This window comes from Dipodomys spectabilis, unplaced genomic scaffold (genome assembly GCF_019054845.1).
Source record: "Dipodomys spectabilis isolate Male_0828 unplaced genomic scaffold, ASM1905484v1 ptg000234l, whole genome shotgun sequence".
NCBI lineage: Eukaryota > Metazoa > Chordata > Mammalia > Rodentia > Heteromyidae > Dipodomys > Dipodomys spectabilis.
This window is the reverse complement of record NW_024870911.1, coordinates 18,275,282-18,302,500: the sequence shown is the minus strand read 5'-3', so window position 1 is coordinate 18,302,500 and position 27,219 is coordinate 18,275,282. Positions and strand designations below refer to the sequence as shown.

At 52.1% G+C, this 27,219-nt stretch overlaps 3 protein-coding genes across 3 annotated transcripts; 1 reads left to right on the top strand and 2 right to left on the bottom strand.

Moving 5' to 3' along the window:
• The first annotated feature begins 525 nt into the window (after positions 1–525).
• Mettl7b (methyltransferase like 7B) lies at positions 526–4,293 on the top strand. The gene is made up of 2 exons (XM_042698918.1): positions 526–1,289; positions 3,950–4,293. Exons 1-2 carry the CDS (start codon positions 792–794, stop codon positions 4,184–4,186), a joined length of 735 nt encoding a protein of 244 aa, XP_042554852.1. The 5' UTR covers positions 526–791; the 3' UTR covers positions 4,187–4,293.
• A 583-nt stretch (positions 4,294–4,876) lies between these two features.
• LOC122124386 (integrin alpha-7) lies at positions 4,877–18,772 on the bottom strand. The gene is made up of 21 exons (XM_042699134.1): positions 18,575–18,772; positions 17,494–17,701; positions 17,204–17,397; positions 16,407–16,495; positions 16,138–16,265; positions 15,906–16,001; positions 15,692–15,753; positions 15,377–15,546; positions 13,444–13,593; positions 12,494–12,609; positions 11,608–11,800; positions 11,445–11,525; positions 11,277–11,356; positions 11,099–11,173; positions 10,815–10,917; positions 9,974–10,150; positions 9,689–9,820; positions 9,024–9,137; positions 8,742–8,840; positions 8,525–8,650; positions 4,877–5,961 (listed from the first exon to the last, which is right to left on the bottom strand). Exons 1-21 carry the CDS (start codon positions 18,741–18,743, stop codon positions 5,731–5,733), a joined length of 2,793 nt encoding a protein of 930 aa, XP_042555068.1. The 5' UTR covers positions 18,744–18,772; the 3' UTR covers positions 4,877–5,730.
• A 189-nt stretch (positions 18,773–18,961) lies between these two features.
• On the bottom strand, positions 18,962–27,012 carry LOC122124295 (integrin alpha-7-like; the record flags this gene model as incomplete). The annotated part of the gene is made up of 5 exons (XM_042699033.1): positions 26,807–27,012; positions 21,265–21,392; positions 21,099–21,178; positions 19,688–19,943; positions 18,962–19,140 (listed from the first exon to the last, which is right to left on the bottom strand). Coding segments are annotated over exons 1-5 (849 nt in total), but the record flags the coding sequence as incomplete, so codon positions are not given.
• Between the last annotated feature and the right edge of the window lie 207 nt (positions 27,013–27,219).

Below are 27,219 nucleotides of genomic sequence, written 5' to 3'. Positions count from 1 at the left end.
CCCAGACTGGCTTAAAATTTGCAATCCTAGTGCTGGGATTACACACATGCCTACCACTCTATGCTCAAGGCCTTGAATTTAATAACCAAACATCAGTCTGGTGCCTTTCATTTTTCCTCTAGTGCTGGGGGTGGAACCCAAGGCCTTGCCCATGGTAAGCAAGCAAGTCTACCACTGAGCTACAGCCCCCGGCCCCAGTATCGTTCTTTTGACCACTGGAATCTCCCTCCCCATGACCAATCAGGCCTAACCCTGGACATTTCATATTTGGCCTACATCTGGATGAGAGGCAGGTTACAGTTTCCCAAACCCCACCCTTGGACACCCGCCCTGGGGAGGTGTGGCAGAGACACCCAACCAGAATTTCCAGCTTGCACAACCTGAGCAAACCTGTGGGCAGAGTACAACAGCTTGTCCCATGCATGAGTCAGCTCTGACCCAGTCTTTGACCCCCATGAGATTGAACCATACCCCCTGGCCTCTTTCGAGCACTCCCTTCTGAAGTGAGTCAGCACATCCCACCCTCTTCGGTGCAGCCAGGGCTCCACAAGGCAGGAGCCCAGGTACCCCCCGGCCCTTCAACCCCACATAAGACAAATCGAACAACCCATGGGACTGTAGGCTCTGTGACTACAGCAGGGAATATACACACACTGCCCCATAAAGAAGATTGCTGCATACGGGTCAAGGAGCAAAGTCCTGTCATAGGAGGAGTGGAGACAGGCATTTACAGAGACTACACGGAGGCAAAAAGCCAGTGCCCAAAGGAATCACTAACCAGAGCTAGTGCCATGGACATTGTGATCCGACTCCTGCAGCTGCTGGTGCTGCTCCTGACCCTGCCCCTACACCTCATGGCCCTGCTGGGCTTCTGGCAGCACCTATGTGAAACTTACTTCCCCTACCTGATGGTCAAGCTGGCTGCCAGTACTAATCGCAGGATGGAGAGCAAGAAACGGGAGTTCTTCCACCAGATAAAGAGACTTATGGAAACCTCTGGGAAAGTAACCCTGTTGGAGCTGGGCTGTGGTACAGGTGCCAACTTCCAGTTCTACCCACCTGGCTGCAAGGTCACCTGCCTAGATCCCAACCCCAACTTCAAGAAGTTCCTGGCAAAGAGCATGGCGGAGAACAGGCACCTCCAGTATGAGCAGTTCGTCGTGGCTTATGGAGAGGACATGAAACAGCTGGCCGATGACTCCATGGATGTAGTGGTCTGCACACTAGTCCTGTGCTCTGTGCAGAACCCAAAGAAAGTCCTGCAAGAAGTCCAGAGAGTTCTAAGGCCGGTAAGTGGCAGGGGGGAGAGGGGAGGGTACAGGCCTAAAGTAGACAAACCTGGCATTGGCCACCCCAAAGTTCAGGGCTTCCCACTCCCCACTCGACAGGGAAGTTAGCACATTAGACTCCCACAATGTCTACCTGCCTGTTTGTGCTTAGCCATACCCAGATCCTGGGGAAACACACAGAAACATCACCTAATGCTGGAGTAGGGAAACTGGGAAGGACACTTAAGGAAATTAAGTTGACTTGAGATCCGAGGGCCAGGGGAATGGCTCAGTAAGAGCATTTGTCTACAAGCCTGAGGCCATGAGTTCAAACTCCAGTAGTGCCACCAAAAGAAAAAATTAAAAGATATTTAAATTGAGCTCTAGAGGACTAAGCAAGCTGAGTAGTGGTGGCTCAGGCCTGTAATCTCACTACTCTGGAGATGGAGATCTGAGGATCACAGTTCAAAACTAGCCTGGGGAAACAAGTTGAAAAGACTCTTATCTCCAATTAACCATCAAAAAGCCGGAAGCGGAACTGTGGCTTAAATGATAGAGCAAAAAAGCTAAAGGAGAGTGCCCAGACCTTGAGTTCAAGCCCCATTAATGGCAAAAGAAAGAAAAGAAAGGGAGGGAGGAAGGAAGAAAGGAAGGAAGGAAGGAAGGAAGGAAGGAAGGAAGGAAGGAAGAAGGAAGGAAGGAAGGAAGGAAGGAAGGAAGGAAGGAAGGAAGGAAGGAAGGAAGGAAGGAAGGAAGGAAGGAAGGAAGGAGAAGAAAAGAGAAGAGAAGAGAAGGACTAAGCAGGGTGCAGAGGGGATGGGAGAAAAGTCAAGGTGTTCCTAGAGTTGGTGAGACTCTTATCTCCAGTAAACTATAGCAGAAATTGCCAAAAGTGTGCTTCAGCTCAAATGGTAGAGCACTAGCCTTAAGCAAAAGATGCTCAGTCAGGGGCTGGGAAGGTGGCTCAGTGGTAGAGCACATGCCTTGCATGCCAGAGGCCCTGGGTTTGATTCCTCAGCACCACATAAGCAAAAAGAAAAAAAAAAAAAAAAAAGCCGAAAGTGGTGCTGTGGCTTAAGTGGTAGAGCGCTAGCCTTGAGCTGAAGAGCTGAGGGACAGCGCCCAGGCCCAGAGTTCAGGCCCCATGACCAGACCCCCCAAAAAAAAAAAAGATGCTCAGTCAGGGACAGCACCCATGCCCTGAGTTCAAACCCCAGTCTTAGTAAAAATAAATTAAGAGTTGCAAATGTGGGCTGGGAAGCTGGCTCAGTGGTAAAGCGCTTGCCTTGCATGCCTGAGGCCCTGGGTTCGATTCCTCAGCACCACATAAGCAAAAAGAAAAAAAAAAAAGCTGGAAGTGGCGCTGTGGCTCAAGTGGTAGAGCGCTAGCCTTGAGCTGAAGAGCTGAGGGACAGTGCCCAGGCCCAGAGTTCAGGCCCCGCGACCGGACCCCAAAAAAAAAAAAAAAAAAAAAGTTGCAAATGTGGCTTAGTGGTAGAGTGCTTGCCTAACAGGCATGAAGCCCTGGGTTCAATTCCTCAGTACCACATACACACACACAAAAAGCAGGAAATGGTGCTGTGGCTCATAGAAGTGCTAGCCTTGAGCAAAAGAAACTCAGGTACAGTGCCCAGGCCCTGAGTTTAAGCCCCAGGACTGGCACAAAAAATTAAAATTAAAAAGTAATTAAATTAAAATTAAAATTTCCCAGCCATCCCCTCTCTCAGTAGTTGCTAGATGGTTTTTGTTGTTGTCCTTGTGTTGGTTGATTGGTTGGTTGGTTGTTGTTTTGGTTTGGTTTGGTTTTTTGTCAATCACGAGGCTTAAACGTGGCCTAGGCATGTCCTCCAGTTTTGTTTGTTTGTTTTTAACTCAAGGCTTGTGCTCTATCACTATGAGCCAGAGCACCACTTCCAGTTTTCTGGTGGTTAATTGGAGATAAGAGTCTCACAGAAGCTGAGCCCCAGTGACTCCTGCCTATAATCCTAGCTACTCAGGAGGCTGAGTTCTGAGGATGGCGGTTCAAAGCCAGCCCGGGCAGGAAAGTCTGTGAGACTCTTATCTCCAATAAAAAACACTAGAAAACCGGAAGTGGCACATTGGCTTAAGCGGTAGGGCGCTTGCCTTGAGCTGAAGAGCGCAGGGACAGCGCCCAAGCCCAGAGTTCAAGCCCCATGACCGACAAAAAAAAAAAAAAAGTCTCATAGAGGAGCTGGGAAGGTGGCTCAGTGGTACAGCTCTTGCCTTACATGCATGAGGCCCTGGGTTCGATTCCTCAGCACCACATAAGCAGAAAAAACCAGAAGTGGCGCTGTGGCTCAAATGGTAGAGCGCTAGCCTTGAGCTGAAGAGCTGAGGGACAGCGCCCAGACCCAGAGTTCAGGCCCCACGACCAACAAAAGCAAAGCAAAAAAAGAGTCTCACAGAGTTTCCTGCCAGGGATGGCTTTGAACCATGATCCTCAGATCCTCTTGAGTAGCTAGACTTACAGGCTTGGACCACTGGCGCCCAACCAAAGGAGGTGCAGCAAACACCCCAAACAGGACAGTTTGTTCTATCAATTCTCAGATCAGCTGCTCCCACTTCACCAAGATGTTGGACAGGCTTGGTGAGAAGGAAGGAGGGGAGGTTAGGAGCCCAGCAGAGCAACGCAATCACACTGCCTCTCCCCTTCTTCCCAGGGAGGGTTGCTGCTGTTCTGGGAGCACGTGGCTGAGCCTCGTGGAACCTGGGCCCACAAGTGGCAGCAAGTTTTGGAGCCTACCTGGAAACATATCGGGAATGGCTGTCGCCTCACCAGAGAGACATGGAAGGACCTTGAGAATGCGCGGTTCACTGAAGTCCAAATGGAATGGCAGCCTCCTCCCCTCAAATGGTTACCTGTTGGGCCTCACATCATGGGAAAGGCGATCAAATAAGCTTTTCCTCAAACCCTCACGACAGCCATTCATTCCCTCCCCAGCCTCCCGTCACCAGCCAAGACTATCTTCTACTGAAAGAAATCTAGAATACCGTAAGCCCTCTCTATGTCACCTTTATAATAGCATTTTTTTTTTATTTTAAAGAAAGAGATCTTGGGGCTGGGAAGGTGGCTCAGTGGTAGAGTGCTTGCCTCACATGCATGAGGCCCTGGGTTCAATTTCTCAGCACCATATAAGCAGAAAAAGCCAGAAGTGGCACTGTGGCTCAAATGGTAGAGTGCTAGCCTTGAGCTAAAGAGCTGAGGGACAGCGCCCAGGCCCAGAGTTCAAGCCTCATGACTGACCTGCCCCCTGCCCCCAAAGAAAGAAAAAGAAAGAGATCTAGAAAGGAATGAGAAACGCTTCCCTTCACCATTCCCTATTTCCTCCCTACCCCCCCTCCCAACCCACCCTGCCCAAAGGGAGGCAATCTTTACACCCTATCAAACTCATGTGTGTGTGTGTGTGTGTGAGAGAGAGAGAGAGAGAGAGAGAGAGAGAGAGAGAGAGAATCCTAGGCTTGAACTCAGAGCCTCAGTGTTGATCCTAAACCGTCTTGCTCAAGTCTGGTGCTCTACCACTTGAGCCACCACAGCTCTATTTCTGACTTTTTGGAAATTTATTGGAGATAAGTGTCCTAGACTTTCCTGCCTGGACAGGCTTTGAACCATGATCCTCCGATCTCAGCACCCTACACATCTAGGATTACAGGTGGAAGCCTCTAAAACCCAGCCTCACCTGGCCAAACTCTCAATTGCAAATTCTTGAATTTTGCCCACCCACTTCCCCATCCCTTTTCCACACCCCACAGAACAGTTTCTCCTGCCCACCTCCTGAAGTTATACCCACATACCCCTTGGAACTGGCCCCCGAAGTCATTGCCCCAGGGAACTGGTCCCAAAAGTCATGATACATGGATCCTAGGCCACATGAGCCTACCTCACCCCCCACCACCTTTGTCCTAAGATGCCAGGGTACCAGAGGGTGAAGGACTATTACACAATAAAGAAGCCAGAGGGCTATTTTTTTTCTTCCAATTTTTTTTAATAAATAAACAAAACCAACTAGACTAATGCGGCAAACTAAGGTGAGAGGAGAGGGGAAATTGGAAGGAAGGAGCCCCTGAGTCCACAACACAATCTCCTCCCTGACCCTCTGGCTAAGGCACTTTGGGGGAGACAGGTTACTAGGGTAATGGGAAGAGAGAGAGGTCGGGGTGAATGGAAGAGGGAAGACTGGGATCCCCTCTTCCCACCTTCTATCAGGGCCTCCTTCCCCTTCCTGCCCTGTCCACGGTCCTCCCCTGACTGACCCCCCTCTTGTTCCATAGCATTCTAAAGGGGAGGGATGGTTCTCCTGGGTGGGAGAGGTCTGCACCCCTTGAGGAAGCAGGCCCTGCCGAGTCCTGTTACCACCCCAGCAATCCCCTCCACCTTCTTCATTCTGGGGAGCCACTTGAGAAGGGGTAAAGGAAACCTCTGGCCAGCATGGGTCAAAGGAAGCTAGGCGGTGGCTGGCACGGGATGTCCATTAGGGCCCAGTTCAGACTGTCCATCGGTAGGCAAGATGGGGTGTGTGTCAGGACCCTCCCTGCGGGGACTGCCCCAGCTGCTTCTCAGGATGGTGCCCGTCTTCTCCTCCTTGAACTGCTGTCGATCTTCCCGAGGGATCTTCACTGCGTGGTACTGGGGCACGGTAGCCTCGGGGTGCTTCGCCCGCTTGAAGAATCCCATCTGTACAGACACCAAACCAGGCCCATGGAGAGTTCGCAGGGCTGTGGGCCCTGGAGCAAATAGCAGTACAACACAGAACCTGCTCTTGCTCCCAGTGGGCAGCCCCCAGGGCCCCAGATGTTCATTCACAGTGAGAGAAACTCCTGGTACCAGACTGAGGAAATCTTCCATAGCCACTGAAAGGCAGGCTGGAAGCCAGAGCATCAAGACCTCTGACTCCAAAGGTTTCCTTCCATCCACCCAAGCTTCTTTTATTTATTTTGTACTGGTTCTGGGGCTTGAACTAAGGGCCTGTCCCTGAGCTTTTTTACTCAAGGTTAGCACTCTACCACTTGAGCCACAGCTTCACTTCTGGCTTTTAGTGGTTACCTGTAGATAAGAGTCTCACAAGCCGGGTACTGGTAGTTCACACCTATAATCCTAGCTACTAAAGAGGCTGAGATCTGAGGATTGCAGGTCAAAATCAGCCCAGGCATGAAAGTCCGTGAGACTCTTATCTCCAATTAACTACCAGAAAACAGGAAATGGAGCAGTGGCTCAGAGTAGTAGAGTTTTAGCCTTGAGCAAAAGGAGCTCAGGGACAGTGCCCAGGCCCCAAGTTCAAGCCAAATGATCCAAAAAAAAAGTATCACAGACCTTCCTGCCTAGGCTGGTTTCAAATGATGATCCTCAGATCTCAGCTTCCTGAGTAGCCAGGAATATAAGTGTGAGCCACTGGTACCCAGCTAGTTTCTTCAGAGACCTCAAGCCCCATAAACAGCCACTATTTGTATGCTGAGTGCCATCTTGCTCAGGATTCCACCCAGAATCATGGCCATGCTGAGCCAATACACCAAGATGATAATGCATCCTCACACTCAGAACTGTCAAGACTCCTCCATGCTCAGGCTACAGAGCATCACCTTACACACTCATATCTGTACACTCATGCCTGTAAAAAGACATGCAAGGAACCATCCCACATGACCACATGCCCACACTCCTCGAGCCTCCCTCCCTTTGTAGAGCCCCTCAGCTCTGTTTGCTCATCCTGATCATCTCACCCCACTGATAACTTCTTACCCTGGCCGCTAGGACTCCCTTGGCCCTCATGCAGACACGTACCTCTTCACCCTGCATCCTTCCCTTCCTGAACCCCTGAATGCTGGCATCTGAACTTACTGCCACTCACGTACATACATACATGCACACACACACAACAGTTACCCCACAGTCCCTGGGCCCCCAACTTCCATGGCCGAAGGCTGCACGGCCAGATGGGCTCGGTGATAGTTGGTGGGAATAGCTGAACTCTGACTGCTCCGTTGGAAGAAGCCACACTGGGATGTGGAGGGAGAAAGGAGGGAAAGAGGCGGATGATGTGGGAAACTGAGGAAAGAGGATCCTTTTCCTCTGCTGGTGGCAGAAAGGCAAGCACCCTGGGCCAGCTTCCTGAACTCAAACAGCTCCTCTAAGAATGGACACATTCCCAACAGCTTGGGTGCCACTCCAGAGGCAGGTCCTCTGATGGCACTCACTGGCCCGGCGGGAGGGGGGGGGGGTGCTCGGCGCCGTGACTGGTCTGAAGGAACACGTGGCAGGAAAGCTCTCCACAGGCCTTGGGACACTGATGGTTCTGTATGGACGTGTAGTCTCGGGAGGACCAGCCCTTCCTCCACTGACATGTACGTGTATGTGCTTGTAGGTTGAGTTCCAGATGGTGCCAGCAGTCCATGACAGCTCTTGGCAGATGACAGTGATTTCATGTGGCGCTTAGAGTGTCTTTCAGGCACTTCCCTGGAGTTACTTTACCATAGATGGAGGCCCTGGCCACAGATTTCTTTCCTTCACTGCCACATTCTGCTGAAAGCAAGCCACCCTTTCCTGCCACCCTGACTTTCCTACCATGGTCATTCTGGAAGACGCAGGCCATACCCACCCATCCTATCCACCCGCAGACATTACCCAGGGCTCCCACGGAAGCAATCATTTCTTTTCTTTTCTTTTCTTTTTGCCAGTTTGGGGACTTGAATTCAGGGTCTGGGCACTGTCTCTGAGCTTCTTTTGCTCAAGGCTACCACATAGCACCACTTTCAGCTTTTTCTGTCTATATGGTACTGCGGAATGGAACCCAGGGCTTCATACATCGTAGGCTAGCACTCTGTCACTAGGCCACGTTCCCAGCGCATTGAGCAGTCATTTCTAAGGACTTCACAGTCGACTCCTCCCAAGGAAATAGGGCAGAAGACCCTTCTTTTTGAACCCTGGTTCATTTTTAAGCCACGGCTCCTCTGAACTCAAGCCTTTCTTCCTCTGAACTCATGCCCATGATCTGAACTCGATACCTTCTGCTTTGACTACAAAGCTCACCATCCCACTAGACTATAAATTTCCTAAGGTCAACATTCGGATCTGAATCCTCTTTGAAATGCCCAGGTACGATGGAGCTCCTGGTGCATGCTGGGAAAAGTACGCAGTGTAAAGCCATGGAACGTGAGTGTGTGGGTGAGTGAGGGAACCTCAATATGGGAGGCTGAGCATCTGGCCCAACTTCCAGCACCTCACCACCTCTCCTTCTAATCACCTTCCACAGCAGCAGCACCAACAGTGCCAGTACCAGCAGCCCAGCCAGCACGGCCAGGAGGATGATCCACCAGGGGACTCCTTCTGCTACCACAGCCATGGGGTCCAAGTACACCATCACTGGGATCTGCGGAGCAAGGGGTTAATGGGGTGAGAGCTAGGGAGGGGAGAAGGAGGGAAGAGAGTCCCCCGCCCATCCATCTCAGCCTGCTGCTCACCACTGTAGAAGCATCTCTGAGCACCAAGTTCTTGATGGAGGATTTCACGGTGATGTTGGCTCGAACAATCACTTCAAGGGACTTCACAGTTGAGTATTCCTGACAGGGCAGAGAAGGAGACCCTCCTCTTAAATGCTCCATTTCCCCTCCCCTCCCCCCCCCACCCGGGTCTGATCATAAATGGAACAGTGCCTCCTTTAGACTAGAGAGAGGTAGACGTGAGTCCTGGTGGCGATCTTCTAGAAGAAGACATTCAGGACGGAGCCCCAGCGGTGCCCTCACCTCCAGAAAGGTACTGTTCCACAGGCGGCCCCACACATGCAGCACTGCCGCTCGGTCGAAGCTATAGAGTGGGCAGCTGAACACCACACAGTTGGCCGTGCCCCGGGTACAGTCCTGATGGCAAGGACAGACAGAGCTCTGAGCCTCTCGGCCCCACGCTGCTGAGCCAGCCCAGCTCTGCCATTTTCCTTGTCCAATGAGAGCTGGAGGCCCTGAGTTCAAACCCCAGTACCAATACACACACACATAGACACACACACACACACACACACTCACAGGAGAAGACAAAAACTAGATGTTTTGACTGCGTACAAATCAAGCAGATGTTCCTGTCACTAAGTTCGTAAGAACAATGAACAGATCTCAGCAATGGTTCGCTCCACCCCATCTCTTACCAGATGTGGCACTGTATGTAAATGTGATGAGAACAGGTAGCTGCCCTGGCTCTGGAGCAGGTACTTGGAGCCGGGAGGCACAGGGAAGGGCTGCCCCTTCCCTCCAGTTCTGCAGCAATGATCCTGTCCAGGCATTTGGCCACTCTATGATTTTACAAGCCACCATCTCCCTCCCTGAATACCTACCCCCCTGAGGCTCCATACCCCCACCACAGCCTCTACCCACCACGCCACACCCGCTGTGGCTCACCACACTGGTGCTGCCCTTACCAGGGTGATGTTTTTCTTCTTCCCAGCAGAGGACACTGGCCACCAGGATGTGCTAGGCTCTAGCTGCTCCTGAGGCTCCTGCTGCCCTGGCGGCTCTAACTCCCGCCGCCTCCTCTCCCTGCTATCCACATCCTGGATATGAGGAAGAAGGGACCTGTGAAAACCCCGTCCCCCAAATGCAGCAATACTGAGGCCCTATCCCCTTCCCACCACCCACATCCACTCTCCCCACCCCCATGGCTTCCTTCCTGAAGTCTAGCCCTGCCCGCCCTGCCTAAGCCTCACCAGGTGAAGGATGTTGGGCCTGGGGGAGCAGAGCGCTTTCTGCCCCAGCCTCTGCCCTCCCTCCAGCTCCACCCGCATGGGATACAGCAGCCACTTCCCGTTGGCAATCTCGTGAGGCCACATGATGTTGAGGAAGGCAGCACCCAGCGTGTTGAGGGATTGGCCTTGGTTGGAGACCTGTGGGCACAAGCTGGTATGAAGGGAGGAAGCTCCAATTCTGGGCAGACCCTAAGCCACGGAGATTGGAGGGGATAAGGCTGAGGGGAAGGGCCTCAGCAAGCATAGTGTCAACAAAGATGCAGGATGTAGGACAGACCAGGCATGATTTTTCTCCCTCCACCAAACCCAGGCAAACCCGGCAATATCCCTCTGCTAAGGCCACAGTAGAGAAGTTCCTCTGAGCTTATCCAACTTCCACTTCTCACACCAGCAGGAAAGGTGGTGGGTCAAAATACCAAGCCCACAGCCAGGTCCAGGTGAGGGCAGAGACCACAGATTCACTGGACCACCCTGATGCCACAGAGAGAAGAGCCCCAGCCTTGGGACATTTCACAGCCTGTCCCTTATGCCAAGAAGAAGCACTAATGGTCGGTGGTTCATGCCTGTCATCCTAGCTACTCAGGAGGCTGAGATCTGAGGATTCCAGTTTGAAACCAGCCTGAGCAGGAAAGTCCATGAGACTCTCATCTCCAATTAGGCACCAAAAAGCTGGATATGGAGCTGTGGCTCAGTGGTAGAGGGCTAGCCCTGAGTTCAAGTCCCTGTACCAGCACAAACGAAGAAAGAAAAAGAGAAGAAGGAAGAGGAAGAAGAAGAGAGGCATATACACTCAGACACTTACCGTAACCTCATATTTGACCTTGCTGCCCACATCCCGCTCAGACCGCATGGCACTCTCACCCTTCACCACACCAGAGAAGAAGAGTTGCTGGGGTGTGACCACCCTGGAGTGGAGGTGTCAAAACAGGGGCTGATGAGGACTGGGGTCTGGCTGGATGGAGTCCACAGGGTAATGGCGGGTGAGGTAGAACCCAGGCCAGAGTTTGGGAATGGCAGTACCACCCCCCTCATCCTCCTCTCCCCAACTGCATCCTCCAGATGAAGTGCCCGCGCAGCAGGGCTTACCCTGCAATGGACAGCGGCAGCTCAATGAAGACGTGGGCTCGAGCGAAGACCGGATGCAGCTCCTGCTCGCTGATCCTGGCATGTGGACAGGGGTGTGTAGGGTCAGCGGGCACAGGCACACACACACACACACACACTCATTTCCAACTCTCCCCTTATTCTTCCCTGCCAGACTCACGTGGCCAACTGCAGCTCCACCTCCAGCTCTGAGGTCTCAATGGTGATCCCAGAGGTGCCGAGGATGAGGTAGAAGGTGACCTAGACCAGTGTGGAAAGACAGAGTCAGAGGAGGGGCCAGGCTTAAGGAAGGGGTCACTCAGACAGGGTGAAGTGCAAATGTGCCAACCTGGGCGCCTCTCTTCATTGGGTTCCCCAGCTCACACTCGACTTGGGAGGCATTCTCATTGGACAGGCAGAGTGGCTTCTCCTAGTGTAGAGAGAGGAAGACAGGTCAGTTGGGATTACCAGAGCCCTTCAAGCACCCACCCACCTCGGCCCCAGGTCCTCACCGCGGAGTTCAGGGCTCGGACTCCTGAGTAGTGCAGTGAGGAAGGGAGGGTGATCAGGAGTTGGGCTTCATGAGCATCATCCCCATCAGCCTGGGGCTGGGCTGGGTTCGAGGGCAGGTTGGTGACCATCAGCTCCATGCCGATAACGGGCTGTCCACTCAATGCAAACAGGGCTGTTGTCCCATCTACATCCCTGGAGGGTTGGACAGACCCACACACACACACTCACCTTAAGATCTGAAGCCTTCCCCTGGTTTTCTCTCTCAGCCCTCACCCCAAAGCCAGGTACTGAAAAACCACACACCAGCCCAAACCAGGTTTCTATAGACACAAATGAGAATCAAGAGACCTCTCTTCTCATGCCAATTAGACCATTTAGGGCAAATAATTCAATGTCTGTAGGCCTCAGTTCTCCGTCCATAAAAAGGGACTAAAAAGATGGGCACCGGTTGCTCACACCTGTAATCCTAGCTACACAGGGGATGTGAGATCTAAAGATCCCAGTTTGAAGCCATCCCAGACAGACAAATGTACAAATCCAAGAGACTCTTATCTCCAATTAATTAGCTAAATGAGAATATGAGGTCCTGTGTTCGAGCCCCAGTACTGGCATAGAAAGAAAAAGTCGGTGGGGGGACTAAAAACTCCTAGCTCACAGACTTGTGAAGACTAAGCCATGAGATGTAAGTAAATCTGTGAAGGATTGTCATTCCCTGCCAAGTAACCCTATAGCCCCAGCCCTGCCCCTCCTCTCAAGGTTTTCTCTAGCCTTTTTCCTCTGCAGGCTCAGACTCTCCCTCTGCCTGGTCCTCCCGAAGGAGCTGCCCCCCACTCCTTGACTTCTTGCCCTCCCCTCTCCCTACCATCTGCTTCCCACCCTTCTTACATGGGCAGGGGCTGGAACTCTGTGTCGCTGACCCGGGTACAGAAGCGAGCCTGAACCAGCTGCAGGTTGCTCTGACAGATCTTGTCTTCACCACAGCCTTGTTTCAGAAAGTGGATCTAGGCAGAGATTTGAAGAGAAGGTCATTCCTAGGAGGTGAGGCAGGGGTTGAATGTGTCCCCAAGACATAGAAAGGAGTTATAGAATATCTTGGGATTAAACAACTGTAGATCTTCTGTATGCTCCAGGGCTGCTCACTGAACCACTCTGAGCTGTAAAATGATGGGAGTATAGCCATGCTGTAGTAGAGACTAGCCAGCTAAAGCTGCAATGGGGCATGGTTCAAGTGGTAGAGCACCTGCCTACCAAGGGCAAAGACTTGAGTGCAAACCCCAGTCCCAAAGATAGAAAGAGACAGAGACAGAAAAAGGCAGAAATCAGAGACAGAGAGAAAGAGATGAGAGAACAGAGACAGAAAAGAGACAGATGATAGATAAATGAGACAGACAGAAACAGAGACAGACAGACACTAACAGGCTAGTCCACAGTCAGCCCACATTTCCCCCGCCTTAACTGCATGTTCTAGATTCCACATTGACACTGAGTAGCAGCAGTAAAGGGCACTGCTCTGGGCTGGCTGTGAGAGCTATAGAGAGAACTTGATGTTTCCTTTCCAGCTAAATGGGAGGAAGGTGACTGAAGGACCTTGGCGGCCAGATTTGAAAATGACAGCCCGTTCTCTCCCCCTCCCTCCCCCCTGCAGCCTGGGATGCTGAATGATGACAGGGAGCAAATAAATACTATCCCTTGAACTGGGAGCATGGGTTATATGGGCCATTTTACATTTGGGGGTCTACTTGTTAGAATACCTAGAGATGTATAGAACTAAGCCAGGCACTGGTGGCTTCTGACTGTAATCCTAGCTCCCTCCTGGCTGCTTTGTCCACACTCACCTCCACTCGCTGGGTGCTAGGCTGGTAGGCATTGAGGATAGGTGCCACTGGGAACAACTCTTGGCCAGGAGTCTGTTGACGGAGCCGAGGGGTCTGGAGACTGTAGGACAAGGTCACCACAATGGCTCGAAGTTTGTCTTTGACATTCTCCTGCAAAGGAAAGATTGTTCCTCCCTGGAGCCCAGGACAGCCAGACCCAGGACAGACAATGAAACTTAGGGAGAGGAAGGACAGAGGTGGGGAACCAAGCTAGAAAATTAAGAAGAGCCAGGTGTCGGTGGCTCACACCTGTAACCTTAGCTACTCAGGAACCTGAAATCTAAGGATCGTGGTTCAAAACCAGCCTGGGCAGGAAAGTCCATGAGACTCTTATTTCCAATTAACCACCTGAAAACCAGAAGTGGCGCTGTGGCTCAAGTGGTAAGAGTGCTCGCCTTGAGCTGAAGAGCTCAGGGACAGCACCTAGGCCCAGAGTTCAAGCCCGCCCCATGACTGACAAAAAAGAAAAAGAAAAAAGAAAGAGACAGAGACAGAGAAAGAAAGAAAGAAAGAGAGAGAGAGAAAGAAAGGAAGGAAGAAAGGGAGAGGGGGGAAGGAAAGAAAGAAAGAAAGAAAGAAAGAGAGAAAGAAAGAAAGGAAGGAAGGAAGGAAGGAAGGAAGGAAGGAAGGAAGGAAGGAAGGAAGGAAGGAAGGAAGGAAGGAAGGGAAAGAAAGAAAGAGAGAGAGAGAAAGAAAGAAAATGAAGAGAGCAGAGTATAAGGAAGGAAGGAGACTCTGGATTTATAGCTCTGAAGCCTAGATTCCCTACCTCTGTGGAGTGCAAAGCTGAACAGATTACTACAAGCAGCAGTGTGGACAGAAGACCTAGAAGAAAGGCTCCCAGCATCTATCTTAGAACAAGGAGCCAGTGTATCAGTAAGGAAGCAGCTAAGAAGCCAGGTGCCAGCGGTTCACGCCTAACTACTCAAGGAGGCTGAGCTGGGTTCGATTCCCCAGCACCACATAAACAAAAAGGAAAAAAGCCGGAAGTGGCGCTGTGGCTCAAGTGATAGAGTGCTAGCCTTGAGCTGAAGAGCTGAGGGACAGCGCCCAGGCCCAGAGTTCAGGCCCACGACGGAACCAAAAAAAAAAAAAAAATCAAGGAGGCTGAGATTGGAGGGTCACAGTTCAAAGCCAGCACAGGCAGGAAAATCTCTAGGTCTCTTATCTCCAATTAACAAACAAAAAGCCAGAAATGGAGTTATGGCTTAAGTAGTTAAGCACCAGAATTGAACAAAAATGCTAAGGGAAGCCGGGCACCCGTGTCTCACACCTATAATCCTAGCTACTCGGGAGGCTGAGATTGAAGATCTCAGTTCAAATCCAACCTGGGCAGGAAAGTCCATGAGACTTTTTGGGGTTTTTTTTTGTCAATCATGACTGAACTCTGGGCCTGAGCACTGTCCCTCAGCTCTTTAGCAAGGCTAGCATTCTATTACTAGAGCCACAGTGCCACTTTTGGCACTTGTGTGGTACTTAGGAATCAAACCCCGGGCCTCACTCATGCAAGGCAAGCACTCTACCATTAAACCACCTTCCCTGTCCCATCCTTGAAACTCAGCTCCAGTTGACCAACAGAAAATCGGGAGTGGCGCTGTGGCTCAAAATGCTAGAGCACTAGCCTTGCACAAAAGAGCTCAGGAACAGCACCCAGACATTGAGTTCAAGCCCTATGACCAACAAAAATAAAATATGCTAAAGGACAGCACCCAGGCCCTGAGTTCAAGACCCAAGACACACACACACACACACACACACACACACACACAGAAGAAAGAGGAGGAGGAGGAGGAGGAGGAGGAGGAGTTGGTGGAGGCAGAGGAGGCAGCAGCTAAGGGGGATCAAGGAAAAGACCCACAGTGACAACACTCAAAAGCCAGAGCTCAGCGTCCACCTGTAGCTGGAACATGGCATCTCCGCAGACTCGGTCATGCTGGTGCTTCAGCCACACAGTGCCTGAGGCCTGGTGCTTGGGGTCATCAGGGCTACGGCTCAGGAAGATCACACGAGGAACCTGACCCCGGAGCCTCCGGTCTGTGTCCCCATCTAGCATATAATCCAGGGCTGGGCGTGGAAGGAGAATAGAGGAGGCAGTGAGCTGGGGAGCCATTTCACCTGACCCCGCTCCTATGGAGCCCTCCTCTCTACCTCAGGATGACCCATCCTGGAAATGCAACAGGGTAAACAGCAGAAGAGAACCTCCACTCACCCACAATAGGGCTGTAACTGCTGGGCATTGCAATGTAGCTAAAACAGATCCTCAAGTCTACACTGTGGGGAGCAAAGGGAGGCTCCTGAGCCAAATAAGACCCTAATCCGCCCCCACACCTTTCCCACTTGTTCCAAAGCCCAGCCCTTGGCCCCACACCAGAGAAAGAGAAGGAAAAGGGCGCAACCCTGACACCATCCTTTCCCCATCTTACCAGACTAAGCGGTCACCAGCACAGTTGGGCTGTTCTAGGTCGATGGCCGGTGGAGCCACGAAGATTTCATGGGAAACATGGAGGACAGGTCTGGCCCTGGGAGTAGGGGCAGGGGAGGGACAGCATGGGAAATCCTTGCAAGAAACAGAAGGCCAGGAGGCTGGGAGCATGCCGCAGATAAGCTACAGGGAGAGGCTTAGCGGCTCAGGGAGGGAGAAAGATTTGAGTTTACCTGAATAGTATGGCAGTGTCTGCCAGTGAGCCCACCAGCAGGTCCGGGTAGTGGTTCCCATCCACATCCAGGCCGCCCGACAGGGAGTAGCCTAAAGTCTTGATGCCCACGGACTCTCCCTCCAGCACCTGGGGACCAGCCATCATTCTCCCAGAATCCCCTTCTCCCTATATCTCTGCCTCCTCCCTCCCTACCTTCCACATATGCTCATTCCATCATTACACACACACACACACACACACACACACACACACCAGAGCCCCCTTTACCTGTGAAGGTTTGGTGACAACCCCCAGGCTGCTCCCATGGTAGATAAAGACTTTCCCATCCCCATCAAAGGGAGCTCCCACCGCGATATCTGTGGGGTGTGGGAGAGGCATCATACTGGCTGGAGAAGATGGGAGGCAAGGCCCAGGCCCAAGTTCCCTCACTCAACCCTGTTTAATATGGTTTGTATGGGGGAGGAGCTTGAATTCAACAGCTCCAGCTCTTGCTTAGCTTTTTTTCCCCCCTCAAGACTGGGCCTCTACCACTTGGGCCACACCTCCACACACTGAGGTGGCTCAGTGGTAGAGTGCTTGCCTTGCATGCATGAGGCCCTGGGTTCAATTCCTCAGCACCACATAAGCAAAAAGAAAAAAGCCAGAAGTGGCACTGTGGCTCAAGTAGTAGAGTACTAGCCTTGAGCTGAAGAGCTGAGGGACAGAGCCCAGGCCCAGAGTTCAGGCCCCATGACCAGACCCAAAAGAAGAAGAAGAAGAAGAAGAAGAAGAAGAAGAAGAAGAAGGAGAAGGAGAAGAAGAAGAAGAAGCAGCAGCAGCAGCTACAAAGTCCCAGACATCTTAATCTCCTCAATCATTCCTCCAAATAGGACTAACTCAGAAAGGCTAACTAAACTTGCCCAACACCCAAAAGCATGGTAAAATTCACACATCAGCTCAGGTTCACTTCTCTCCTTGAGTCCTCTGAAGCCCTCCCCCACCCATGACCTGGGGGAGGGGGAAAGGGGAGCTTCCACATCCTTTCTCCATCTCCTCCACTGAGCCCTTTCTACTCCCAGCCACACCTGGGAAGCCATCTTGGTTGAGATCCCCCAGGACAGTCAAGCTGATCCCGAACATGGAGTCGGGGGAGCCACAGAGCCGGAGTGGGGAAACCCCTGACCAGTGACCTCCTTGGTTCATGTACACATACACGGCACCTCCCAGCTCTTCTTGGCGCTCAAAGAAATAGGGGGCACCCACGATCAGGTCTTGCCAGCTATGGAGAGAGGGAAGTAGTCAATGTGGGGTCTTTCAGGCGATTCCTCCCTCCCAGACCCAGCCTCCCCCAGACCCCATTCCTGTGCCCTCTTACCCATCATTGTTGAGATCAGCCACCGCCAATGAGTACCCAAACCCAGAGGTCAGACGCTCCCCATACAGCACAACCTCGGGCACCAGGCGGCTGGCACTGTTCTTGCTCAGAATGACCACAGCACCCTTGTGGTTGGCACGGGGGGCCCCTGCAACAAAGCTCAGCTCCTCTGCACGCACCAGACCCTTCGCAGAGTCAATGGAGAAACCTAAACGAGGGATCACTTATCAGTAAATGTTTCTCCAAGGCTCAGACGCCAGGAAAGCCACAGCTCCCCGGCCCTTGTCCTACCCCCAAACAAGTCTGGTTAGAACCCAAAGCATGGGTTCTATCACCACCATGGCTGAGCCATTCTTCCTTCCCCTTCCAGGACCTGGCAGCCCTCCCATGCCCTCTTAGCCCAGAGACTGGAATTTGGCACAAGAAGTGTGATGAGGTCAGGCTCCGGGGAGAGACAGAAAGGCACTGGAGAAATGCCCAAGTGACAGGCAGGAACTGGACACAGTGACAGGAGATAGGCCAGAGGGTCTGCCCCTGCCCAACTCGGGCCTGGAGGAGAATCCCCCCAACTTCATACCCTACCAGGACCCTGCCCCATCCAATATACCTTCCTTATCCCATCTCCCACCCCAGCAAGGAGAGGAAGTCTTCACATGGACAAGAGTGACACACGGGACGGTGAGGAAGTGCTTCCTTCTCCCAAAGATCTCCCAAGCCTCGTTTCCCCCTTTGCAGGAAGATGCAGAGGTGGAGAGACTTACCAACAAGACTAGACTTTTCTCCAGCGTGAGCCCTCTGTCCACCCGCAAAGAAAGTCCCCCCTGGAGATCAGGAGTCATCTTCCCAGGAGAGACTCAGCCCTGTCCTCCCCCACCCACCTGGACCTCCTCACAAAAGAGGTTTTGCTCACCATTACCCTTGGGGCCTCCCCAGGCTTGGTTACTATACCCAGATTTTTCTACACAATTTGGACCCCATGTGTGTTTCCTTGAGTGTGTGTTATGAGTTGCAGGGCAGGAAAAGAGAAGGGGAGGCCAGAGCCAAGCCCCCGCCCAAGCCCAGAATGTGGAAGCTTACAAACCTAAGTAGCTATTCAGGGCCAAGTCTCCGGCTGGTCTTGAGAGCCGGTCAACGGGATCCAAAGTTTTATACACGATCTGGTCATGGTTTGAACTATCAATGCTGGTCACAAAAAGCAACCCTGTGGGGGGTGGGGGTAGGGAGTGGGGGAGACACCAGGAAAGGGACATCCAGAGAAAAGATGACAGAGTGGGAGATAACAAAGTCAGATGGAAAAAAAAAAGCAGAAGAAAAAGGAGGAGGAAGAGGAGGAGAAGGAAGAAGAGGTTGATAATGAAAATAAGAGAAACCAAGCCATCAGAGAGATGAGTGTCAGAGACAGACAGAAGAACAGAGAGACAGACAGAAACAGCAGGATGGGAGGAACGTGGAGAGGGAGGACAAGAGAGAGGAACAGAGGGTTAGAGTGGCTCTGGGTCAGGGAGGGGTCCCTACCAAAGTAACTGTTGGCAGGGACCGGGATGAGGCGGGGGTCCTGTTCCTTCTCGCCCCCCGCCTCGTAGGGCCCGTCGTCCAGATGCACCAGGTCCGCCGAGCCCTGTGCACAGAGCTCCACCCTGGCCGTGCCTGCAAGGACAAGCCTGTTAGTGCCCAGGGCAGGGAGCCCAGAGCATCCCTCACACCAGACACAGAGGCAGACAGGCACAAGGAAGCCCTTCCTTGCCTCGTCCATCCTAACTCCACCCTCACCCCTAGCCCAGGCTTCCTTAGGGTGGGGGTGGCACCCCCCAGACTTAGCATCTCACTCACCGAGTGTCAGCTCGGCCAGCAGCAGCAGCAGCAGCAGCAGCGTGCAGAGCCGGGGAATGGCAGTGATGGGGCCTGGGCGCTGTGCCGGAGCATGCAGACCCTGGGCTGGGTGGGTAGGCCCAGCCATGCACGTGGGAGCTCATGCCAGTGTGTGGAGGAACAGTTGGCCATGCGAAGGACAGGAGGTACCCTCGTTTGTGCGTGTGTGTGCTAACACGATGGGAGTGGAAGGCCTCGCAGTGCCCCCAGGGTGATGTGGCAGGGAGCACGTGGTCATGCTGGGGCCGTGTGCTACCCTCCATCCCATCTCTGAGGTAAGAGGAGGATTTTGGTCCCCTTCTCCCCTCCCGGAGGAATGACTCACCCTTCCAGTTATAGGTTCCTGGAGCCCCAAAGAGAAGGTAGTGGCTGTCAGGAGAGAAGGCAACCGCTGTGCCCTGCTGACAAAACCCAAACTGTTCATGGCCCTGGGGACGGCCTTCGCAGAACTTCCAGTGTCCACCATCTACATCATCCCGGATAGCCAGGTCCTGGCTCAACACAAAGCAGCGACCAATCACATCCCGAGTCTCCAGGATGTGATCCACTCGCTGCCTCGACTCATATCGGTGTGCGCAGGTCTGGGGGAGGAAAAGAGGAAAGGGGTCATTTCCTGTGAGCGCCTGAAATGTACACACTGCCTACGTGCAGACATCTTGAGTGCACACAACATGCACTCATGCATGCACCTGTATGCAGGCACGCACACGCCCTAGGCCAGATCACATGAGCACCAAGGCCCAGACTGTGTTAGACAGGTCCTTGTATTACCCAGAATCCCATCTCTATCCACTTCCTGTCCCTGCATATAGATGGCCTTGTTCCACATTCTACATGGGCACCTACAGACACATGATGAAGGCCATACATGGGACACCGCTATCCTACAACATGCTATGCTATGCACCACATAAACAGAAAAAAATGAAAGTGGCGAGGTGGCTCAAGTGGTAGAGCACTAGCCTTGAGCTGAAGGGCTCAGGGACAGCGCCCAGCCCCAGAGTTCAAGAAAGAAAGAAAGAAAAGTTTGTGAGACTCTTATTTCCAATAAAGTACTCAGAAAAAGTCAAAGTGGAGCTGTGGTTCAAATGGTAAAGCCTTGAGCACAAAGAGGCTCAGGGACAGGACCCAGGCCCTGAGTTGAAGCCCCATGATCAGCAAAAAGAAAAAAAAATGAATTTCCACAACTATATAGCAAGGACTAGGCCTTCCCCCATTCTTATATACCTTCTCTCAGTAACTTCAGTGCCTGAAGCTTGAAAGATTTTCATTCTGCCTGGTGCGTGTTTATAATCCTAGCTTCTCCGGAGACTGAGACAGGAGGATAGTAGTGCAAAGGCAGCCTAGGCAGGAAAGTCCCTGAGACTCTTACTTCCAATTAACCACCAAAAAGTGATGGTTTGATCTAGTGGTAGAGCATTAGCCTTGAGCAAAAAAGCTCATATCTCCAATTAACCACCAAAAGTCAGTGGCAGAGCACTAAGCCTTGAGCAAAAAAGCTCAGAGACAGTGTCCAGGCCCAAAGTTCAAGCCCCAGGACCAAAAAGGAAAAAAAGAAATGACTGATAAGTATTTTTAAGTTTATAAAGAAAGAGATCACTTGTCACACTTTTATATTGTCAGAGGTCCTGTGTGTTCTATAAGAATATTGAGGCATATACAAACCATCCACACATAGTCATTATCATCGTCACCATCAACCATCTTTTTGTCCAGTCACAAGAAGCAATACTCACTACAATCTTGCCCCCGGGTCCCTGGCTCCGAACACTGACTCCCAACCACTGATTCTCCTTGCTCTCCTTTTGCAGATTAGCTATAGGCAAGATACTGAGAATTAGGGGAGGGAAGAGAAGAGCAATTCCTCTCCTCCCCGCCACAGTACACCCTCACATGCCACACCTCCGGAATCCATGTCCACTCTGTAGCAGTCAGTCTCCTCCAGGCTCAGGGGGCAAGCAAAGAGGCCTCCGGTGCGATTTGCCTGTTGCCCAGGAAGAGCCAGTGCCTGGGGAGCACCCACCAGTAGCCTGCACAATGAACAGAGGCCAGAGTTAGAGGTCAGAGTGTTCCAACTTCTCCAGAGCTGCCCAAGCCCAACCCCTCCGTGCTGAAGAGAAGGGCAAAAGTCATTTGCCTCCAGCTCTGTCTAGGACAAATTAACACATTTGGCCTCACAATGATCATGTTATATAGACACATACTGTCTGGTGAGAAAGCAACACCCATACGTACAGACACACAAACATGCCAACCACAGCATCCTGGCCAGCACTGCAAATTTGAAAAAACCGCCTGTGCCCAGCACCTGTTCCTAACAGGCCTTCCTTACCCCTGCCTGCTTGGCCCCAGCCCCAGGCTCTGTCCTCCTCCCCCTACCCTGGTTCAGTTGATACCCTGCCAGAATGCTAAGAATGCTGGGAGCAAGAGCAACCAGGGCCCAGCCTGGCACGACCAGTGGGGCTCAGAGATCAGCTTCAGAGACCAGGCCACAAGCCCCCTTTGCCTGCGATTAGAGGAAGTTGCTTCTCCATCATCAGGGGCCTGGCAAAGACCCCACCCCATCCCCCAAGGCAGCTCTGCCCAGCCCAGAATTCATGGTCAGTTGCTCCAGCTGCCATGGAAATCGGGATGAGTATCTTATTCTGTCTGCCGTCTTATACCCATTCTCCTCTCACATCTGGAAGCCCCATCCCCATCCTTCTTTCTCCCGCATCCCTGATCCCCTACCCCTAGCCCATCTTCTCTCCAACCTCCCCCTCAGCCTTTTTCCCAGCTACAGCCTTCTTGGCAGGACAATTTTCCACGATCACAGCCAAAGGCATCCTCCCCAGGAGAGCGCTGGGCTGGGAATGGAGGCTGCCTGTTGGGTCCCTTGAGACTGAACCCCCAGGCCAGGAGCGAAGGAGCGAGTAAAGTGAGGTGACTGACTGATACCCAGCTGGGTCCTCTGTTTGCAAGAGGAGAGGCTCCAAAGTGGCAGCAGGACAAGCCTCAAGACCTCTCTCCCACACTCATCTATCTCCCTTCCTAAGGGGGAGGAGGGAGGTGAAGCTCCAAACTGTCGGGAAATATTACAGACAGGCATATGCGGGGCACAGAGCCAGGCTTGATGGGGCAAGGGAAGGGCACAGAGCCATTCCCCCTTCCCACAACTCCTCCTGTCTCTGAGCAGCTGTCATCCCATGTCAGAGCCAGTGTCAAGTGAGAGGGAGTGGGGGAGGGGCAACAGTAAAGAAGAGAATGGACACGCAGCATTCGTTGAACAACTAGTTACTGGCATCAGATCATATGCCAAGCCCTGTGTCAGGCACCAGAGACACAAAGTAGTGGTTCTCTTATTCAACACCTATAATGAATCAGGTCCCAGGCTAGAGACAAGAGTCAGGAAATACCCACATAGGTGCTAGGAGAATGAAGTCACACACATTATCCCATATGATCTCCACAACAACCCTACAAGATAAGGGCTTGCCCCAACCCCCAATACTGGGGCTTGAACTCGGGACTCTTAGTTTTTTCACTCAAGGCTGGTGCTCTGCCACTTGAACCAAAATTCTACTTCCAGATTTTTGGTTGCTAGTTGGGGAAAAAAGTTTCACAGAAGCCTGGCTCCCTTTCTCACGCCTGTAATCCTATCTACTCAGGAAGCTGAGATCTGAAGATCTCTGTTCAAAACCAGCCAGAGCAGTAAAGTCCCCTGGAGACTCTTATCTCTAATTAACCACTCAAAACCTGGAAGTGGCACTGTAGCTCAAAGTGGTAGAGCATTAGCCTTGAGCTGAAGAGCTGAGGAACAGTACCCAGGCCCAGAGTACAAGCTCCACAACTTACACCCCCCTCAAAAAAAAAAAAAAAAAGTTTCACTAGCTTTCCCTGCCACAGCTGGCTTCAAACCTCAGTTTTCAGAACTCGACCTGAGTAGCTAGGGTTACAGGCACCTGTTTAAGGATTCTTTTCTTGTCTTCCAGATGAGGGAATTCACTGAAGGACATTAAGCAGTCGTATTAGAATTCAAATCCACATCTGCCATTTGTTCGCTCCACCCACTGACTGGCCTGTATTCAGAACACTGACACTACTCCAGAAGAGGAAGAGGAGGAAAGAGAGGACACCCTGGGAATCTCCCTGGGGATCTAGGTGACAGAGCCCAGTGCCAACCTCCAGGCAAGTCAGCCGAGCTCCAACCCATCTCTTAGAACAGAGGTGCTTTATTCACCTGTGTGCTTGGCCCACAGGAATGACTAGGATGTGTTGACTAAACCTCTTACAGACTCACAGAGACACCCAGTGCCTCAGCTGCTCAGTGCATCTAGCAAAGAACCCAGAGAAGCTAAGTGCTCTTTGCTCACTTCTCTCCTGCAGGCTAAGGACAGGGAGGTAGGGACAGGCCCATATGGACAAAAGCTGAGTGTGCACAGACAAACCCAGCCCAGCTCCTGTTGGAAAAAAAAGACCAGCTAGTTGCTCCTGCAACAAGAACACCCGTGTGCAGCCTCCTTAACCCCTCCACCTCTGCCCCAGACACATGTTCTTTCCTGGCTTCACCCCAGGAGCCCCAGGCACCCTAAGCCTCAGACAGAACAGTAGCCCCAGCTGAAGTCACTGTAGAGGGGCCGGGGAGGAAGAATGAAAGTGTTGGTAGCTTGGTGCAGAGGGACCTCCTGGGGGCCAAGCTAAATCGAGACAAGGAATCACCCATTACCATGCACTTCTCTATTCTCTGCACACACCAGGGCTCCAGCCCAAGTCCAGCCCCTCGCTGACCCCTCTCAGTCTGGGTGGCCCTCTGGGAAAGCTGTTTGAACTGAAAGGCTGGCTGAGCCTGGAGGTCCTGTAGCCAAGCCTTTGGATCCAGGATGCTGTAAGGCACTAAAGTAGTTCTCTCGCTCTGTGACTCATAATATAAGAATAACCGTTCTCCTTTGTATAATTAATATATACTAATAAAAATAAAAAGGAAAGGCTGGGAATGTAGGTCAAGCGGTAGACTGCCTGCCTTACGAGTACAAATCCCAGAACTTCCCAAAAAGGAAAATGTGGAATAAATAACCTTACTATGAGTGTTTTTATAGTGCTCACTACAGGCTGTACAGTATTTTAAGTGTCTTCCATATATTAAGAATGCCACTAGGCCTAGTGGCTCACTCACACCTGTAATCCTTAACTACATAGGATACTGAGATCTGAGGATCACAATTCGAAGGCAGCCCAGGCAGGAAAGTCTGTGAGAATCTTTTTTCTTTTTTCTTTTTATTTTCCTTTGGCCGGTCCTGGGTCTTGAACTCAGAACCTGGGCTCTGTCCCTGAGCTTCTCTGTTCTCAAGGCTACAGCCTAGCCACTTGAGCCACAGTGCTGATTCCAGCTTTTTCTGTTTATATGGTACTAAGAAATTGAAGCCAGGGCTTCATGCATGCGAGGCAAGCACTCTACCACTAAGCCACATTCCCAGCTCTGTAAGACTATCTCCAATTAAGCAAAAAGCCAGAAGTGAATATATGGCTCAAGTGATAGAATACCAGCCTTGAGCAAAACAAAAACTAAATGAGAGCTCAAACTCCTGAGTATAAGCCCAGGTACCAGCACAAAAGAAAGAAAGGAAGGGAGGGAGGGAGGGAGGGAAAGCTGGGGCGCTGGTGGCTCACACCTGTAATCCTAGCTTCTCAGGAGGCTGAGATCTGAGAATCATGACTCAAAGTCAGCCTGGGCAGTAAAATTTATGAAACTCTTATCTCCAATTAACCATCATAAAACTGGAAGTGGTGCTGTAGCTCAAATGTTAGTGCACTAGCCTTGAGCAAAAGAACTCAGGAACAGCACCCAGGCACTAAGTTCAAGCCCCAAAACTGACAAAAAAAAAAAAGCATGGAGAAAAAAAAAGAAAGGAAGGAAGAAAGAAAGAAGGAAGGAAGGAAAGAAAGAAAGAAAATGTGGCTGCAACCACAAAGCAAAGCAGACTGACAGGTGTGAAGGCTTTTCCATCAATAGGTGCTAAGGAAAGTGACCCCTGACTCAGAGGCTAAGAAGGCACCAGGTGGCTCCTCAGGGTCATAAAACAGCAGAGTACCCTGGAGCAAAGACAAAGTTAGATCATCAGGCCCCTCCAGGAATGGTTCTGAGAGACAGAATCAGGACCCACCTTCCGAGATGAGGGGGGGAAATGACAAGAGATCAAGCTCTTAAAAATAACCTAGAATTTGCTTGGAAATAGCTCAGAAGTTCAGCATGTCCTAAAAAGGCCTCCATTCCTGGGACTCTGGCAGATGGGAGAAGAAGGGAGGGAGGAAACAAGACAGAGACAAGAAAGAAAGGCAGACCTCAGGAGAGAAGAAGTCCGATACTTTATTATCTTCCTCCAAACTTTTAGGGACCACAGACTTGCTCCCAGATGACAAGATGATGGGAGGAGACCAATTAGGGCTAGCCTCCACCTCTAGTTGGTAAAGCAAATGAGCTCTTCTCCCTGCCCCCAGACCAATAGTAGGGGGGAGGGGGGGAAGAAGACAGTCCCAGGGGACCTCATCGATCCCAGTAATGGACACTTAAGAAGGCTTAAGCACAGGCTAAAGGGAGAAAATGCCCCTGGCCAGGAGGAAGTGGCAAGCTTTCTTTCCCCCTTCTTATCTCTCTTTTTACAGTAGCAAAAGCTAAAAGCACCACCAGCTGCAGGTACCACACAAGAGTGTGCATCTCCCAGAGGTTCTAGGCTGATGAGATAAGTAGATTTGTCCTCTGCCCCTTACTCCTCCCCGCCTATGCCTTACTGCTGAGATCCTTCGAGTTGGAAATTTTCCCGCGGAGGAGAAGGAACAAACGGCCTGGCCACCCATCCTTCATGGGTCTCCATCAGTGCGGCCACCACCGCGCAGCTACCGCCTCCATCTCCCACATCTCCCAACCTCCACTGCAGGTGGCCACGCATCTCCTCATCTTCCTGCTGCCTTGAACCACAAAAGTGGCAGCTGTTTTCTCCTGGGCTGCCAATGCTCGGGAACGCTCCCTCCATACCAAGATGATGCTCTGGCTGGAAGTTATTTCTGGAGTCTACCGTCCTCTCCTCCCAGGGCACCCCTTCCCTCTCTGCCTGACCTAACTAAGGAGGGGTGGCTTTGGAGATCTCGCTCCCTGTGCGGGGAGTTCGGTCGTCTGAAGAAACAGGGAAGCCAGAGACCCTGGGAGTGGAGCGAGGATTCTCTTCCCAGACAACAGTCTTGCTCTCCAACTGGTCCCTAAATCCGATCTCGGGTCTCAGACCTGGGTGGGGACAGATTGGAGACTCAGGGCAGATGAAGTAAGGTTCCAGGTCCCAGGTTGGAGTATGGAATGCCTGCGGGCGGCGCGGGTCTCGCTGGGGTTGAGGGACGGAGAGAGAAGATGACCAGGGCATGAGGGGAAGGCGGTGATCTACGGCTTGGGCCAGGCGACCCTAGCGGGGAAACTCACCAGCTCTGGGGCTGGGGCTGTAGCTGCCGGTGCAGAGCCACGGAGAAGCCGAAGAGGCTGCCCGGTTCGCCCTCCTTGCGCAGGGAGCCCATGACGTCCAGATTGAAGGCGGCAGCTCGTGGGAAGAGCACTCCGAAGAACAAGGAGCCAAGGAGGTAGCAACTCCCGGGGGGTCCACGAAGACCGCAGTTCCGAGTCCCCGCCATAGGGCCACCCACGCGCGCGCGCGCGGACCCCGCCAAGGCAAGCGGATTCTGGTGCGCCCGCAGCCCTAGGTCTCCCCGAGGCGTGTTTCTGGTTCCCGAAGTCTAACTGGTCACTCGGGGTGGGGGGGGGTCCTCCCGATCCTTTGTCCCCACCCCGACCCTTCTCTCTCCCACCCCTCCGAAAGCCTAGTACACGCTAGGACAACT

Coding starts and splice junctions, on each gene's coding strand:
- Mettl7b (XM_042698918.1), top strand. CDS start 792: ATGGACATTGTGATCCGACTCCTGCAGCTGCTGGTGCTGCTCCTGACC. Junction 1,290..3,949: donor TCCAGAGAGTTCTAAGGCCG/GTAAGTGGCAGG, acceptor CCTTCTTCCCAG/GGAGGGTTGCTGCTGTTCTG.
- LOC122124386 (XM_042699134.1), bottom strand. CDS start 18,743: ATGTCCCTTTCCTGGTGTCTCCCCCACTCCCTACCCCCACCCCCCACA. Junction 11,801..12,493: donor GAGTTCCAGCCCCTGCCCAT/GTAAGAAGGGTG, acceptor CCAACCCTCCAG/GGATGTAGATGGGACAACAG. Junction 11,357..11,444: donor CAATGAAGAGAGGCGCCCAG/GTTGGCACATTT, acceptor ACACTGGTCTAG/GTCACCTTCTACCTCATCCT.